General features: G+C 42.0%; 1 protein-coding gene across 1 annotated transcript in view; it reads left to right on the forward strand.

Annotated features, from left to right (window-relative positions):
* Positions 1–12,813, forward strand: part of LOC108798491 (WASH complex subunit FAM21-like) — a 36,910-nt gene extending 24,097 nt beyond the window's left edge. The window contains exons 21-30 of the mRNA XM_018570254.1: positions 166–303; positions 583–753; positions 2,976–3,107; positions 3,961–4,056; positions 5,319–5,417; positions 7,165–7,230; positions 7,526–7,729; positions 9,012–9,617; positions 9,782–9,959; positions 12,054–12,813. Coding sequence (XP_018425756.1) covers positions 166–303; positions 583–753; positions 2,976–3,107; positions 3,961–4,056; positions 5,319–5,417; positions 7,165–7,230; positions 7,526–7,729; positions 9,012–9,617; positions 9,782–9,959; positions 12,054–12,193 — 1,830 coding nt within the window. The 3' untranslated portion in view covers positions 12,194–12,813. The remainder of the gene's footprint in view (positions 1–165; positions 304–582; positions 754–2,975; positions 3,108–3,960; positions 4,057–5,318; positions 5,418–7,164; positions 7,231–7,525; positions 7,730–9,011; positions 9,618–9,781; positions 9,960–12,053) is intronic.
* Positions 12,814–18,129: the final 5,316 nt, after the last annotated feature.

An 18,129-nucleotide genomic window follows, 5' to 3' on the forward strand; every position in this document is an offset into this window, starting at 1 on the left:
ATAATATATATAATTTTGTTTTTAGTCCTGGCCCTAATAAGGAAATGTGTTCACTATGTTTTTGCTTTTTTTAAACATAAAAATTCTCCTAAATAAAGTGTTAAATGATAAACATTTGTATTTTATCACCTTTTTCCTATAATGTCTATTTGTCACTTATGTAAGGAACAAGCAAAGACGACGGTGCCTGGAAAAGTCGACACAGAGAAGTCATCGTTGTTTGGCGTAGATAAAAAACCCGAATCCAAGGCTCCTGTTACTGTAGAGGATACAGCACCACCTGCAGTTCAGAAGAATATTATGGTAAGATGATTTCAAGTCGGGTTAAAACCAAGTGCATATTTTAATGTATATTTCTACATGTCATGTTAATATGCTTTTACTACATAGGCAGTTATTTATCTCTTTCCTAAAAAGGAATGCAGCTTTGTTAAAAAAAAAAAAAAGGTTCTGGTTTCATCAACCTCTTTCTTCCCTGTCAGTCTACTGTTTCCAGTCCCGTTTATATTCTATTTCTGCACAAATTTTGTAAAGTTTTAGTTGCTCCTATGTCTGAAAGTTCTTTTTGATTTCTGTCCCTAGGAAAAATCTGTTTCTGTGAAAGAGTCAGATGATTTGTTTGCAGCTTCACCACCAACTCTTAAACATACAAAGACTAAGAGCACTAATGTGCTGAGTCTTTTCGGAGACGGGGATGATGAAGATATGGAAAATTTGCGGTCGGCCAGTGCTTCTCCAAAGGATTCAGAAAGGGTAGCTGCATTTCACTCTTGATAATAGGAATAAGTATAATATAAGGAACCATAGTATTTGGAGAAGGGCCACTCTTTGCCTTACTGCTTAAAGCCATCTTCAGTGTTGTCATATAAACCCTGAAGTGTACATATGAGGATTTGACACCATTTTTTTTATTTAAGTAAAACTTTTACTGCTTTAACCAGTTGACATCCGCGGTGTTAAACCCCCTTCCCATCCAGGCCATATTTCTGCAGTGCCGTCCGTACGTTTTTTTACTACGGGCGGACGGCAAGTGGTTAAAGGAAAGGGGGGTTGATATATTTTCTTGGCATCTATGCAGCACCATCATAAGAGTAGATGGCTGGACATTCCCCACCATGTTTAACAGTTGAATTTGTAACTCTGTTCAGGTACGTTTTAGAGCTGCAGCGAACGATTATTTTCAAAATCGATTAGTTAGCCGATTATTACGTTCGATTAATCGGATAAAATACATTTTAAAAAATGGCTCCAGTGATGGATGACAATGTCAATACAAACTAGTAGTCCATCACAGGAGCAAGCTTAGAGCGGTGGAAGTAAAAAGTGTGGTGTGCAATATAGTGAAATGAAAAGAGTAAAATTATACAGCAATGAATGCAGACTGGCACCGGCTATAGAGGACTACAAAACCCAGCAATAGTACATTATACAGCACAATGCAGAATACCACCAGCTATAGGGAAATACAACAAATCCCAGCAATAGTACATTATAGCTGGCGGTATTCTGCATTGCGCTGTATAATGTACTATTGCTGGGTTTTCTAGTCCTCTATAGCTAGTGGTATTCGGCATCGCACCACTGTATAATGTATTATTGCTGGGTTTTGTAGTCCTCTATAGCTGGTGGTATTCCGCATTGCGCTGTATAATGTATTATTGCTGGGATTTGTAGTCCTCTATACAGCGCAATGCAGAATACCACCAGCTATATAGAAATACAACAAATCCCAGCAATACATTATACATACAGTGTATAATGTATTGCTGGGATTTGTATTCCTCTATAGCTGATGGTATAATATACAGCACAATGTACCATCAGCTATAGAGGAATACAAATCCCAGCAATAGATTATAGAGCACCGTGTGGGGGAAAGTGCATGCTTACCTGAGCAGTCTTCCAGCAACTTGCTTCTGAGATCGGGCCTGTCTATCGGCGGCTGTCATCCCCCCACACCTGCTCCTCCTTACTTCTCCCCGCGTCCCTGTGCCTATCATGGATGTGAGGCGGGGAGGAGGTGCGGCGTGTGGATCGTGGATGTGGGAGGGCAGGTCTGGAAGCGGCGAGCGTTAGGTGGGGAGGAGGTGCGGCGCACAGCGTGTGTGGAGCTAGAACGGGGCCAACTAATTGGAAGCCGATTAATCGATGATTGAAAAAGTTGTCAACTTTTTCAACCGATTTATAATCGATTATGTCGATTAGTTGTTGCAGCCCTAGTACGTTTGTTACTCCCACAGCTCTGCCAGGCAGTACAGCCAGGAGTATAACGTGAATTTCTCTATTAAAGTCAAAGGACGTGTGTCATAAGAAAATAATTGGAGGCTGCAATAGCTGATCTCTTGAGAATATTAGTTTCCTTGCTGCAGTGCTAATGCTCTGGCTTCAATGATTTCTAAGTCTCTGACCCAGAACCAGTATGAAAATAAGGAATGCTGACTCTTTCCTGAGACTCATTTACAGCATGCATGTTCCATGTCTCCATTGTAAAACTAGACACAGACAGGTAGATAGCATTGTTTTAGAAAGAGGCCAGTTTCCTTAATTATCTTATGGCAGATGTACCCAAGGGAAAATAGAAGTGTCACCTATTTGGACAAGAAGGAGCAGCAATAATGTTGGCTCATCACCACGGTGTAAAGATACATTGCCAGAAGTCATAATGTTAACAAAAATTCTGCCAATACAACTACAGTGTTGAAGTTTTTTTGCAGCTCCACTCATAATATTTTAACAGTAACAATGTAAGCACAAACATACAATGCACCAGGTCATTGCTGTTAAAAATTGGCACCAAATACCTATGATCTAAAAAATGGTCCATTTTGATTGATGCCAAACCCATGTTCTTTTGCTGTAGTTTTTATGCAAAGCTGGCATGGTCCTCATATGATGTAATTGCTACAAGGAGAACCCACTGATATACTGGTTAGTAAACCCACACTGAGTAACAGCCTCTTTCTTTTATTTGCTAGGTCTCTATTGAGAAAGGCACACAGGCAAGAAGTACACGTGTGTTCCAAGACGAGGAACTTCTCTTCAGTCATGAGCTTCAAAAAGATAATGATCCAGACGTAGACCTCTTTGCCAGCAGTAGTAAGAAAGCTGTAAGTTCTGGTCTTATTGTTTCTGTTTGGATCATCTGCTTTGGGATAAAAAGTTTTTCTACTTTTCTTCTCTCTTTGCTCTTTTATGTCTTGCATACATTTCAAAGTAACTAATTATGAATACAAGTTAAAAATGGTGAACTCTTCATGTCTCAAATCGCCAAATATTCATCCTACTTAACGGGTCAATCCAGCCAAACTGAGTAATTTTCCAAGAGAATTGGCCCTATTTCATTTGATGTAAACGTTTTTATACATTGTGGAAAGACTTTGCAGACTGTGAACCTCCTGCAATAGGCTAAACATATATTACTGCTGAAGAGCAAGATCTTTGTCGAGTCAGCAATTACCTGATATAATACCAAAGCAGTCCTTGTGGGTCGCTTGAATTACAGGTTATCTGCTAGTGCTCTGCTTCTGTCCAGCTTGACACTGAGCCCAGCTCCACCATTCAGCGACCCAGTGCCATGAATGGTGGCGGGGGCTCAGTGTTGTCTTGGTTAGATGCCGAGTCCTGGTATACAGCCTGGGCCTGAAATACTCGTACAAGGGCTTAATAGGGACAAAGGAATTGCTTTGTACATTATCACAAGTACTTGCACATTCCAAAGCTTAGCCAGTGTTTAGGACCAGGCGGGTTCATTTTAGTTCTTGTAAATAATAATCAATGTAATCAATGGTGTTGGGACCATATACTTGTACATATTAATTCATGTGATTGCCATAGTTAACCTCCATATATTAATTATTGACTAAACTCTCTTGTATTCTTTTAGAATAGAATGTTGGTAATTTCCCTTTTTGAGATGGCAATGTTTGTTACTAATTTATGTTCTGTATATTACAGACTGAGGAACTAAGTGCCGTTAAACCATCGGATGGATTAGGATTGTTTGGAGAGGAGGATGAAGATGATCTCTTTAGTGCTGCTAAGCCCAAGAAGCCTCCAGTAATTGAATTAGTATTTGTGCAGTATAACTAATATGAATGAACACATACAGATATTTTGCTTATAAATGGAAGATTTTAGTGAGTTTAGATTGACCACCTCATTGGGATATGATTGTACTTTGTACTCCTGTGACCCAAACTTGGCAGTTGCCGACTATAATGCTGACAGTGCAGAGCCACGCCGCAGCCGGAAAGGATCCCGGCAACAATATTGTCGGGATCCACCCCGCTGCCTGATTGCCCGGTTTCTCCCCTGTCTGTCTCTAGTGAGCGCTGGTGGATTGGAAAGAGCGGAAGGGGGAATCCCTGCCGGGAGCGGTGACTGACGGTCACCGCTCTCTGCATAGCAAAGACCTTGAGCTGAGCAATCAGCTGCAGTGTCACATGCCGGCTCAAAGTATAGCAGAGTATATTTTATTCTCCCAATAATTCTCCTTTAAGACATCTCATATCTACACTGTTGTTCAGCTGACCTGCTGAAACAGTGACTTTGATATTCATGTATGATGTAACCTTTTGAAGTAATTGTAGAGATGTGATTTACACTTACCATGAGTATGTAAAATGATGAATTATTATCTTGTCTAGTAGGTAAGTGGAAGAATTACTATAATCTTAACATTCTAATCATAGTTGTTATATTCTGAATTCGCTTTGGTACAGCTAAAAGTATTTAGTAAAAGGTTTCCCTTCCATGACCTGTACCGTAAGAACAAGGTGGTTTTCTCGCAGTTCCACACTTTCCCGGTGATTTAATAACAGACTGACTCAGCCATACTCTATCCTTCAAGCTTATTTCATCCCTTTCCGACTGGTTACAGAGAAAAAGAGACCACACACTGCATTTCTTAATTGTCAAAATGCCGACTTTTGGCACATAGTATAAAGACGGGTGTATAACCCTATAAATAGGGGAGCATTTTCAGTCTCCAGATAAACCTCATTTATACATAATGCTGAATACTTATAAGTCATAGGATAATACATTTTCTTTAGAAAAAGAACCACAAGAAGCCAATGTACTTCAGCAGTCATACACTCCGTTCATAAGGGCTATAAAACATGAAGAAAGTCACATAAATAATATGTATATCATTGTGAGGTGTGCATATACAGTATAGAATGCAAAGTATCCTACAACATTTGCTTTATGTTAAGTGATATTGTCTGGTCTGTTTAAATCCCAAAATGTTGCCTACCTTGGGTAGCCTGGAGAAAGTGCAAAAACCAAATTCCATTTGTTTTTGTTTTTTATTGTAGAATACTTTTGTCAAAAAACCCAGTTTGGAACCATCCAAAGAACCCAGCAGCTTGAACGTAGCAAAGAAGGAAACAATAATAAAGACAGAAGGTGGAGAGGTTTGTGCAGCTTTGTTGCATATCATTTGGGAAGAAAATAACTAGTTGGAAACAATGTGTATACATTGGGGGGAATTTATCAAAACTGGAGCAAACAGAATCTGGAGCAGTTGCCATGGCAAGCAATCAGCATCTCTCTCCTGTTTGCTCAGGTAAGATTTGAAAATGAGAGAGAGAAGCTGACTGGTGGCAGTGCAAATCTGCTCCAGATTTTGTCTGCTCTAGTTTTGATAAATTCACCCCATTATTCTTTCACATACTGGAGCCCTTGTGTGCAGGACTTAGTGCTTTCGTCAACGAAAAGATAACAAATGCAACTTTATTACTAAATCGACCTCTATGAGAAGCCTGAAACCAATGTATCACTTCCTATAGTGTTGCCGTGTCACAGAATGACAGCGTTTTTTTCTTACCAGATAATATACCCGCACAGTAACGTATAAGTGTGGAAACTGAGACTGGTTGGTGGTACTTGCAGAAATGTTTGGGAAATTCGTTTTTTGACAGTCGAATGATTAGGTGGGGCTAGTTCATGACCTGGGCTGTAGTTGGGGTACTAGGTACAGGCCAGAATCCATTGTGATTTCACAGGGACACTGGGATGGATTTCAGGAATAACCCAAATAGTTGATGCCTGCACTTAAGCATCGTTGTTATCTTCCAGATGGTTTAAAGAACTCCAGGAAAACGTTTTCTTAAACCTTGCGGTGGGGCTACCCCTGCACTGCAAAGGTTTAACTGCTCGTTTTTGTCTAGGTTCAAGAATAACAAAGTTATACTCGCCAAAAGCTCCTAGGCTTCCTGCTTTCACATCGCTCCCTCCAGCATGTCTCCTCCTCCACTGCAGCATTGTACTCTTCCTCAGTGCCATCACGTCTATGCACTGTGTATAGATGTGGTGATTTAATGGGCCCTTAGACTGCTGCAGAGAAGGGGGGGACCTCTCTTTTCAGGTATGTTAGTTTCCTGGCTGGAAAAATAACACCTTGGCTTCAATTAGGGATGCACCAATACTAGTATCGGTGCCGATGCCGAGCAATTGGGCGAGTACTCGTACTTGCCCAAATGCTCTGATGCCTAGCCCGATACCTGAGCTTCTGATATCAGAAAGCTGGCTCCATGCCCCCTCGTCACTTGGTGACGAGGGGGCATGGAGCTGGCTCCCCTGCCATTTAGGAAACCGGGCAGCGTGTAATGACTCGCCCCCTGGCTTCATGCTCCCTCGTCACCTGGTGACTAGGGAGCTTTGAGCCAGCTTCCTTTTCAATCAATGAAGCCTGGCACCATGTAATGACACATTGTCCGGATTCCTGATTGGACAGCTTTTTGACCAATCAGGAAGCCAGGTAACAAGTCAATACAGGGTGCCCAGCTTCCTAATTAGCCAGAAAGCTGGCTCCATGCTTCCTTGTCACTTGGTGCCGGAAAAAAAAATATCGCTACACGTACTCGATACCGAAAAACCGATATCCTGGCATCCTTAGCTTCAAAACTTTGAGTCTCTGACCTGGAGCAAGTATAGAGATAAAGAATTCTAAAAGTTCTGTAACACTTAATGGCAGCAAGCTTCTTTTTGCTTTAAGACTCAGTATGTAAGTTAAACACATTCGGGTATCTAGGATTTTCAGAAAGAGACCAGCAAGGTGCACTTTAAAACCTAATACTTAGGGATAAAAACCCAATAGTGTTCTGTAACAGATAAATGATGCCTTTAAAATGTGCTGCTGTTTTATTCTACTTTCATTTTGTACAGAAACCCACAAAGCCAGCACCCATTAAATCTAAAAGTCCCTCTCGAATTGGTCAACTACAAGTAACTATGGAATTTTACATTTACGGTTCTTTCCTAATTTCTTCTGCACCAACGTTTTCCGCTGAGACAATGAGAATATCATTGGAAACTAACGTTCTTGCTTTTTTTTTCTTTCCCCACTGGTAATATTTGCAACCGGAATAGATTTACTTGGGTGGTGCATGTATCTTGTCCCAGAGCACTTTTTTTTTATTATTATTATTCCCTATGGCTTCTGCTTACAGGTCCTGCAAAATCTACTATGTCCACATTAAGCTAGCAAGCATTAGCTAATTCGCTTTCCATTTACTTGCAGGCAAAATTGCTCATCAATCCAGCGGCATTGTTACCAGGTGCAGTTCCCAAGCTGTCAGGTTTCAGGAATGTTATTCCAGAGGCAGATATTTCTGATTTTCCAGTTGCGGAGAGCAGTCGAAGCTTGGATGTTGCCACGAAGAGCGGGGAAGGAGTAAGCTTTGAAACCCCTGTACAGGTGGACACTCTCCATAATGCTAACAAGGTATGAACACTTTTTTTTTTTTTTTGCCTTTTTCCAGTGAAATATTAATATGGTCACCCATTAAATGTATCATTGAATGATCTGGAAGCTCTAAAACTTTTAACTTTTTTGCAAAGCTTAAAACTATTTTCTATAGAGAGTGAAGGGTCAAGAAGGGAACGGAATGCTGGCCCCCACTCGCATCAGGATAATAAGGGGTTTTCTAACTTGCTCAAATAGTTGTTCCCCCCAGACAGTTGCTTACGGAGGGACTATTTGCAAACATGAGGTCATAACCAAATCCAGCTGAAGCAACTAAATGTGACAAATCTCATATTGATTCTATAGGTGCACAAAGAGTGCATCCCGACATGTGTCTTGTCACCAATTATCATGTCTTACATTTTTGTTGTTGCTGAATTTTAAACTAAACCCTCTTATCCTATCCCATATCCGCCGAGCACATTGCTATCTTGGCCTAAATGTAGTTCTGCAGTTGCCATTGTGCTGCACATGTAACCAGCTAGGACAACGGCTGATGGAAAGACCTGAGTAAAAGCTGACATAAGCCCACTGACTACTGTGACAGTTTTGGGGGTGGACTTTAATTTTTTTTTTTTTTCTTTTCACTAAACTTTATTGCTATCACATACGGGGGCTAATAAACCCCCCCTATGTGATAGCAAAATATGTGACAGGTCCTCTTGATGGAGACATCAGGGGTCTCCAAGACCCCTAATGTCACCTAGGACCCCCCAAAAGAAGCTGATGAAGCACAGATCTGCTCCATCAGCTTCTTTCCAGCTTCTGAAGCTGGAGAGTGACACAAGAATGCGGAAGTGATGTATTATACAACACTTCCGCATTCTTTCAGAGGAGAGGGGACCGGAGGGAGCTCGTGTACCGAGCTCTCTCTGATCCCCTGTGTCACAGGCGACATGCTGATCCCGGGCTCCCACCGGGCACAGCGGAGCCCGGGATCAGCGGGACAATGGCGGGGGGGACAGCAGAGGGAGGGGGGGGCCACACCGATCGTCGCTAAATACAAGGGATCGCATGTATATTAACGGGCATCGCTGCCCGTTTTTAAATTGCGGCCATTTCCCGCTCGCGCGCGCAAGGGGGCGTGTCTGAGCGGACGTCTAGAGACGCCCGCTCAGATCTAGAGAGCTCCTGGCCGGCCGTTTTTTTACTACGGCCGGCCCGGAGGCAGTTAATTTTACTGAATATTCTCTTTTATTTTTCTATTTATGTTGATTAGTTCTTTTGTTCTGAACTTGATTAATGATTGTTTCCTCCTCAGTCTCGTGCCAAAGTTGGTGGAAAGAGGAGACCTCCTACAAGAATGGGCAGAAAGCATGCATCTCAAGATACTGGTGAAGTCGGAGACATTAGCGATTCATCCCCAATATCTCCCCCACAAGATACATCATCTAAAGCTGCACTTCCTCAGTCTAACTGGCAACCAGATAAAGAGGAGCCCATTTCCAGCATGAAGCTATCATTCTCTGAGAATGATGTACAGTCCAGAACAAAACCAAAAGCTCCTGTAAATCCGCTCACTCCTGATGTTAATGTTTTGTTTGGTTCTGATCTCTTTGGCAGTAATTCATTACCTGATCCAGGTACTTCCAGGCAGAAAGGAAAGCTTCCTGTGAATGAAGCTTCCAGCCAGCCCGGGAAAGAGGGAAATAAATCTTTAGCTTCAGTGATTGATGCTGATGGCAGTGATGATGACCTCTTTAAATCAGTAAAGGAAAAACACAAGAAAACATTCCAACCCACATCTATGCTAGACAATGAACCTGATGATGATCTCTTTGGAGCTCAAAAATCTCAGAAGAAAGTAGATCCTGTTCAGGATCCTGTTCCACCCAAAGTCACTAAGACTGCAGCTGATATATTTGAGGTATGTGTTGTTTGATTCAGGATTATGGCATACCAGCCTCTGACTGCAAATGAGGTTGTGATTTTTTACTATAATATGTTTCTTAAAAATGATAGCTACTGAACTATCTTTAGTAAAACTCCCTAAGCATTTATTATGGCTATCCATTCTTTTTAATATTTTAGGATGATATATTTGCAGCAGAAGCCATTAAATCAGTGAAAAAGCCAAAAGAGAAGACAGCATCTGAAGCAAATATGTTTGATGATCATTCAGATATTTTTGCTGATCTCACACACAAACCTAAGGAGAAGAAATCTAAAAAGAAAGTGGAAGCCAAGTCCATATTTGATGATGATATGGGTATGTATAGCTTGAGATGTTGAGTTGTAACGTGTTTAGCGTGCAAAGGTTGGGCTTAGTATTCTGATAGGAGTGCAGAACCTAAAAAACGTATTAAGGCAGAAGTGAGTTGTAAGCAAGGTAACAGCTTTGACCTCCCCATCAATTTGAATGACTTGATAAGGAAGGACGGCTTCCCTGCTAATCAGGAAGCCGTGTGGCTAGTCTTTACACTTCGCCTGGCTTCCTTAATTAGACTTTCGGTATCGGCGAGTACCGGAAAAAAAATTATCAGTACTCCTACTCAATACCGGTATCGATGCATCCCTAGTTTGTTTTGCATGTTTTGTCTCTTTTTGGTCCTTCACTTTTTAGGTTTCTTTTGTTCCATCTGTGTTTTTTTTCTTCTCATTCTTTCACCCATGATTCTTATTTGTTTTTCTTGTATTCTGCCAAGGAGCCTCCCTTTTCTACCAATTTTCTACCAATTAAACTGATCGCCTTCTCTCTCCCCTCTTGTTTTATGACACCCTCCTCATTTGTTAACAGCTTCTCCGTTCCACTTCATCTTTTACGGCTTGTATGTTGTGCACCGTCCTTCAGCTCCAGTGTGGAAATGTTGAATGCAGATCTAAATGTGATGGCTGCCTGTATGAAGCTTCAGTAGGACTCTGGGAAGCTTCTGCATCTATTGAAGCTTGCTGAAAATGCAACTTCTTTTTTTTTTTTAAGATTGAGGCAGCACTATCCTTAAAGGGTTTCTAAACCCTCTGCTTTTTTTTTTGCATATATCTACTGCTAGCAAGTAGTAGATATATGCAAAAAGTTTTTGTTTTTTTTAAAAACACTTTAAAAGCAATTTAAACTTACCCCTGCCTTTGCCGCGCGCTGCCGTCCAAAAATCCGTAACTGCTCGGGCGGCCGCAAAGTATCTTGGGGCAAGCGCGTGCGCAGTTCAGATTTTCGGCCGGGGGGACGAGGAGAGACGAAAGTTAAGTCTATGGACCCATGCACCCGCATGCAGGCACCGTGGGATAGGAAGTGCCAGCAAGCTCAGAGGAGTCAGCGCTGGATCGGAGACCCACCGCAGCGCTGGAGAGAAGGCTGAAAAGGACGGGAAAGGAGAAGATCAGATTAAGAGACGTCATTAAGGTAAGTGCTTTAATTAGCATTGGGGGGGAAGTGGAAAAAAATTGGCTTTAATGTCACTTTAAGATATGTATTCAGCACGTACAAGACTATAACTAAAAGGGCAAAACAAGCATCTTGACAGTTTTTTAAAGACTATGTAAATACTAGCAAGGTTATTCACAAAAGGGTGAAGAGTTTGGAGAAGTGAACAATCTAGGACAAAATAGCCGATTTGGGAAAAATTCTCCAATTCAGCTCACTTTCCAGTTCAGCTATGTTGTCCTAGATTGTTCACTTCTCCTGCCTTCTCCAAACGCTTCACCTTTTTGTGAATAACCTTGTCCGGTGTACATACTGCTGGTCAGACTGATATAGTCAAGGTGAAGCCAGTGTAAACTAGGAGACTAGGCGATTACAGAAACGCAGAGACTGCCATTGCTTAACCCCACAGAAAATTCAACTTGCTTAGCTGTCATGGTGGCTCTCTTGCAAATGACTAGGCGTATCTGCGTACTTGGCAAAGGTTCCGAATAATAGCCAGGGAGCTTGTATTTTCAGGAAGTAAGCATTTGCAGTTCCCATATTTTTTTCATCATAGGTTTACTTTAACGTTCAGAAGGAGATTACAAGGCTGTTGTCTGAGCCTGCCAGATTCTTTGTATATAGGCACTTTCAAGTCCTAGTAGACATTCCAGGTATTGTCTTAGGTGGGGAAAGATGAGGGCCAATCAGTATTCCCCTGAGATATCTGGTGCTGGAGGTCTAGTGTGAGGGTGCTAGAGTCCAATGTCTGTAGCTAGTTTTTAGCCTGTACTTATCCTTCTGATGTTTGTCAGTTTTGATCTGCTTGGCGTCCATCAGTGTAGGATCATCTGATGTAGCTGCAAGGCCATATTCAATTAATAGTAGGATCTGTAAAAAAATCTACCTTTTTACTGTACTTTAATAACAAAAGTCATTCATTATGTATTTGCTCCCATGCAGATGATATATTTTCGACCTCTGCCTCCAGCACAAAGAAAAGTAAACCAAAAGCCAAGTCCACTCCTCCAACATCCGACACCAAGCAGGACACTAAAGTTTCCTCCATGTTTGACGATCCATTAAATGTTCTGGGTAAATGAAGAACTACCCTTGCAGAGAGGCTGTTTGCTCAGTCTCATGTTCAGGCTTATCATACAATACATATTAACAGTAGTCAATATTGTACATACAAGCTGAAGCAGCATAACATACCTGTTCTATTTCTTTTGAAGCACTTATATGTCTGTGCCAAACATTCATGCCTTGTTAAAGCTACTTGACAGGGGCTCTAAAATGACAGGATACTGCAAGACTGGCTGGTACAGAAACATCTCTTCTGAAGACATTCCACTGCCTATGTGCTCTGTAGAGTTTACCTTAGATGCACCGATACTTTAGCAAAATGTATATTATTGTATTAGTGACCCAGTTGGATTTTATACCACCGAGAGCAGTTTACTTGTTTCTGATGTGCTGTCACAGCAGGACAGCCTCTTTGTTCTCTTGTATGTCCGTTGTTTTGAAATGACTGCGGTTAAAAATATGCGGCAAAACTTTTATGGATAAAGTTGGAAACTGGACAACATTGATGACTCGAGAACAGAATGGTTACATTAGATCACTTAGGCAGTCAGCCATAGCTGAAGTTTAATCTGCTTATATTTTGCTTTCCCTGGTTCCTCCTTTCCCCCTTATCAACATGCTAGTAAAATCTTTTAATGAATCCTTTGTGTTTTCATTGCATACCTTGTTTTAGACCCAGCAATGTCATCACTGGATCTCTGTGCTGCGCTATACAACTCGGGCAGATCATGATTGGTGGGAGGGCCGGAAGGGTGCTGTACTACTTTATTCCTAAAAACATCAAGCACTCTGTCTTAGTACTCCTCAAGAGCCCTCCGCTCTGATGCAAGCAACGCGCTGACTCTTGGGAGGAGTTTTTCAAATATGAAAATGCCTCGATGGGTGGAGATCTGTTTGGATGAGTGTGCAATACTAGGTAGACTGCATCTGCATACAGGTCTCCTTAAGTAATGGGCACATGGTGAGTGATGCCGAGCCTCCATGATTGAAATAAGTAAAATCCAATGAATAAAATGGGTGGTGCAGAGATCCATCAGCCTGGGAAGGATTAGATGAAGTTGGATGTCCTCACATGCAGCTTCCAATGTACACTGTGAGAAGTTCCATGTGCAAAGGAATCAAAGTAAGAGGACCCTGTACAACTGTGCAAGACTAAAGGTAAGGCTGGAGTTCAGCTTTAAACCAAACCTGTGCTAAGAAAATAGAGCCTGAAATTGCTAACCTAGCCTTCGTTTTGTTTGCCTAACTGCCATTCTGATCTTGAAGCTTTGACTCTCAAACACTCAATGTAGACTCTAGTACTATGAGTTTATGACCCGAGAGAAGCGGTACAGATCAGGTCTGACTTTCTAATGTATGTGAAGCCAGCAAGGCTACTAACATTCTCAGAAGAAGGCTAGTAATGGCAGCCTTTGTATTTCTTTCTGTACAGGGTTCCTGTAAAGGAGAACTATGAGGTGAGTGCTTTTCACTCACCTCCTAGTTCTAGCCGACCTGTGACAATGAGACTGTCACAGGTCGGCTCAGTAGATCGGGAAGTGAGCGAACACATACCGGTTTTCTCCATCCTGTCTGCCCTGACGGGAGGGCTGGATTCCCTGCTCCGATACTCCAGCGCTGACTGGCGGAACGGACAGGGCGGGTACAGCTGGCTCTGCCTCTAGATAGGCAGAGCCAGCTGTCACGCAGCTGGGCGGATCCAGACATAATTGTCGGGATCCGCTTCAGCTGCGGCATCGGGAGCTGTAGCTCGCAGTATACTGAGCTTAGGGTGACGGGAGGACGCTAGTTTGTGTCCTCCCGTTACCATAAGGAGAACTATGGGGAAAAGCCCTAACCCTTTAAAGAAGAACCCCAAAAGAGAGCTTGTTATAGCAGACATTGTGACATGGATATCATTTTAGCATTTAGTGCACTTCTGTCATTTTTACGGGTTTCCCGTGATATTTTTTTCCATGAACTTTATGGATATTTGTGCTAAATGATTATCCATTCTCGTGAAGTCTCTAGAAAATTCCAGTCAGCAATATCTACCTGTCAGTTGTTGGATCAAATGATATTGCATGAATCCCGCAGATAACCTGGTGCCAGTGCAAAGTAAGGCCACAAAACTCAGATATAAGTAAAAACACAAATCACTCTGCTTATTGGCTAGAACAATTACAGAAATCTTCATACAGTAATGTCTGACGTTCTCTTTTAATTTGTGAGATCAGAACAGTACTGATTAAACGTGGAGAGATTATGGGAGAAGAATATGATTTATTAAATAATACATTGTTGTAATATTCAATTCCTACTTCTGACACAGATAAAGTAAATTGTTCTAAAGCTCCTTGCACCAATGGCAGCTCTGTGTCAGATTTTACCAGATAGATTATCCAAATGGGAAGATAGAAGCCATATAGTCTCCTGTGATTCCTGTGACACTGGGGCTTAAAGCTGACGTCCCATGCAGATATAAAAAATGATGCAAGTCTGTATTCAATAATACATAATTACATTTATATTTTCTATAAATACAAGAAGAATTTGACTTGGTATCAGTCTCTTCACTGTACAGAGGAGCTCAAGAGTAGGGCAAGAGAAGCAGCACAGGGAGCCAGTCAGTTGTGCTACAATGCACGTGTGCTAACAAGGAACATGCTGTTAGGAGGAGCAGAGAAATAAGTATATCTGTCTGCTGTTTCTTCTTTTACTGTCCAATCACATGCTCACCTTATCTTCACTCTTCCATTGCTCTGCTCATCTGATGAGCGCATGGAAAAGAAGCCCTAAGTACAATCAGTCACTATTTGTTGCTTACCCAGGGCTTTGGGCTCTCTAGTAGCCCTCATATGATCCAAGTGCTAGCACTGTCACATGAAAGGAGGAGGATTGAGCTGCATGCTCCTTCTTACCCGCTAGCACTTGTGTTTTCTTCCCTGGACGGAACATTGGGGAAAGTGAAGTAACATTAAGTATGTGCTGCAGGGGAGGGTGACATTAAAACATACTTGTTGTGCCCTGCATGTGTAAAACACAGATTCGCTTTAGGAACTAGTAACCATATATTGGTGTTATTTCTTTATGTATTTTTGTCAAATCTGTTATTTGAATGCATTCTCTTTTTTTCTCAAGCCTAATGCAATGGTTATGGGCCAGCTTGCATACTGTTCTTATACTTTGTCTCACAACTTCTATGGCATCACAAATGCCACTCTACCTTCCCCCCCCCCCCCCCCCCCAGCCACGTTCACACTTGCTGTGCCTGTGAACACATGCCACATGTTCACGCAACGTGGGAAAAACACATCATGCGTTTGCTGTGCCATTACTTGTTAATGGTGCCCCAAAAATGACAGGAAAAACATGTCTTGCCTATGCATTGACGCACAATAAACGCATGGCCAAAACATGAAGTGTGCTATATTTGAAATGAATGGGCTAATGCATGGCAAAATGTGTGCCGCAAGTGTGACTGGGGCCTTAGAGTTAGCACTGCTGAGTTGTTTTAGCAGCTGCAGACTCTGGGACTGTCATCATTAAGTAGGGTATTCCCAGTTAGAATTTTGAATGAACAAAATCAATTTTGGAATTCTTGTTCGACTTTCTAATAGTTGATCGGGTCAAACTGCTTGATTTCGACCGCAATGAGGAAAAAAATGAAAGGCGCATGTTGGAAATTTTTTGTACGTGGAAAAAAAACGTGTAAACTCCATTCTTTCTTTCCAAAATCAAATGTTTAAGTGGAAAAGAAAATCAATTGAAATTTCAAACAGTCACCAAGCCCCTGATGGCATTATCGAATGTTGCGTGTATACCACACTTTTATTCTTGCTTGACTACTTCTTACCGCACCAAAACAAGCGTGTGCAAAGTGTCCTGGCACCTTCTATACTTGTTCCAGTCACTATGAAGTAGATTTAGGACTAGCGTGACAACCTGTAATCGGCAGTGGCCACTTCCTCATTTCTGTCATGACAGGTTGATTCACGCTGTCAACAACTTGACTGTTAAGTATAAGACGTTAAGAAGTCTTCCCTTATTTTCCAAACTTAATAGAAAATGTGTCCATTTACCTTTTTTGCAGTCAGATGACCTTCACATTCAGATCAGCAAGGTATATAGTTTACAAAAGACTTTATTGACCTCGTGTATGTTTCCATCTTTATCCATACTGAAATAAAATCTACAGTACAGTAAATGATATTGCAAAGTCATTTTAACTGGGCGTTAAAATATAAATAAATACATTGTTCTAACCTGGTGTAGCTTTTGTTGTCTGCATCATTTGGAAAGATTACATTGTTGTGTACAAAAAAAAGAAATGATTAAAGAATTTATACAGATCTGCAGAGGAAGAACTGTTATTAATATTAGTGTCTCCCAACCACAGTCTACGGGAGCTTTGTAAATCTCTCATTATTAATTAGCGTAATTCTACAAACATATGTACAAAGCTGAGGACACATAGAGGGGAATTGATCCAAACTGGAGCAGTTGCCCATGGCAACAAATCGGCTTCTATCTTTCATTTTAACTTGAGTTTGACTGAAGAGAAGCTGATTTGTTGCCATGAGCACCTGCTACAGATTTGATACATTTCCCCCTTGTGTTTCCAGACAAAAGTATGTTTCGTTTCTTCTTGGGCAGATGCTTGTGCACACTCATACTGATGAGATGACTCTTCTCCCCTGTGTATTGCAGCTTTCACTGGGCATTCAGCTATAAAGGCCCATGCACACAGATACATTTAGGGGCATACATTGTAAATGTCGGCTTTTTTCAATGCTCGGGTCTTCTTGTCTTGTGTGCACAGCCACCCATAGATGTGAATGGCTGTACACGGGTATAGGTATACACTGGTATCTACAGACGTATTTCCCAAACACAGACTTTCTATATCTATGGGTGGCTGTGTAGTCCCCGGTGCTAAAAATAGCCCACATTTATATCATACACCCCTAAGTGCACCTGTGTGCATGAGCCCCAATAGAATAATATGACCAGGCTAGGTTATGCATACTGCTCATACCCTAACCCAGTCAGGATATTAATCTATTGTAGACCATTGTTGCACATCGGGTAGCTTCGGTACACAGGAGAGAAGAATGTTTAGTGCAATGATGATACCGCACATTTTACAATCATTTTACACATTCCTTTAAACCAGGGGTGCCCATTGGGTCGATCACGATCTACCAGTCAATCGCAAAGCGAATACTGGTAGATCGCGATCGGCTGTGTCCTGTCCTCCCGCCATGGGGGGCTTCTACTCTGGATCCCCGCTGCTCTCCCCATCTGTATGCAGCAGGTATCCAAGGAGAAATGAAGCGCTGCAGCCGGTGGCAGGGGAACGGAGGAGGGAGTCGCTGTCAAAGCAGCATGGCCGAATGGTGAGGAGAGAGACGCTCGGCCAGGATCTGACAGGCGTTTCTCTCCTCACCGCTAGGCCATGCTGCCACGACAACGGCTCCCTTCTCTGACGGCTGCAGCACTTCCTTCACTTCTCTTCGGATCCCAGCTGCATACAGGCGGGGGAAAAGCAGCGGGGATCCAGAGGAAAAGCTGCAGGCTGAGCCCCCGTGTGTGTGGCCGATCGGTACATATCAGTGATATGTTCCGATCCTCTGTGCAGAGCAAACGCTGGAGCGATCAGCTGATCACTCCAGTGTTAGTAATATGTGTCCCTCATTATTTACAATTGGTCCCCAGTTATGAATGAACAGGAAGTGCTTTTACATCACTTCCTTTTCATTCATGAGTTTCTCAATGGGGAGTAGCACTCAGTACAGAGGATTCTCCCCATTCAGAAACTGGATGATAGTAAATATTTTCTGAATGCGGGGGGGGGGTCTTTTTTTGTTGTTTCTTCTTCTTCTCTTTCTTTCCCCCTCTTGCCTTGGGCACAAAAGTGCACCAATACTCATAAGAGGGGTGAGAAAGGCCTATCTGTCCCCCTGCATTTTTG

This window comes from Nanorana parkeri, unplaced genomic scaffold (genome assembly GCF_000935625.1).
Source record: "Nanorana parkeri isolate BGI_ZX_2015 unplaced genomic scaffold, ASM93562v1 scaffold1488, whole genome shotgun sequence".
Classification (NCBI taxonomy): domain Eukaryota; kingdom Metazoa; phylum Chordata; class Amphibia; order Anura; family Dicroglossidae; genus Nanorana; species Nanorana parkeri.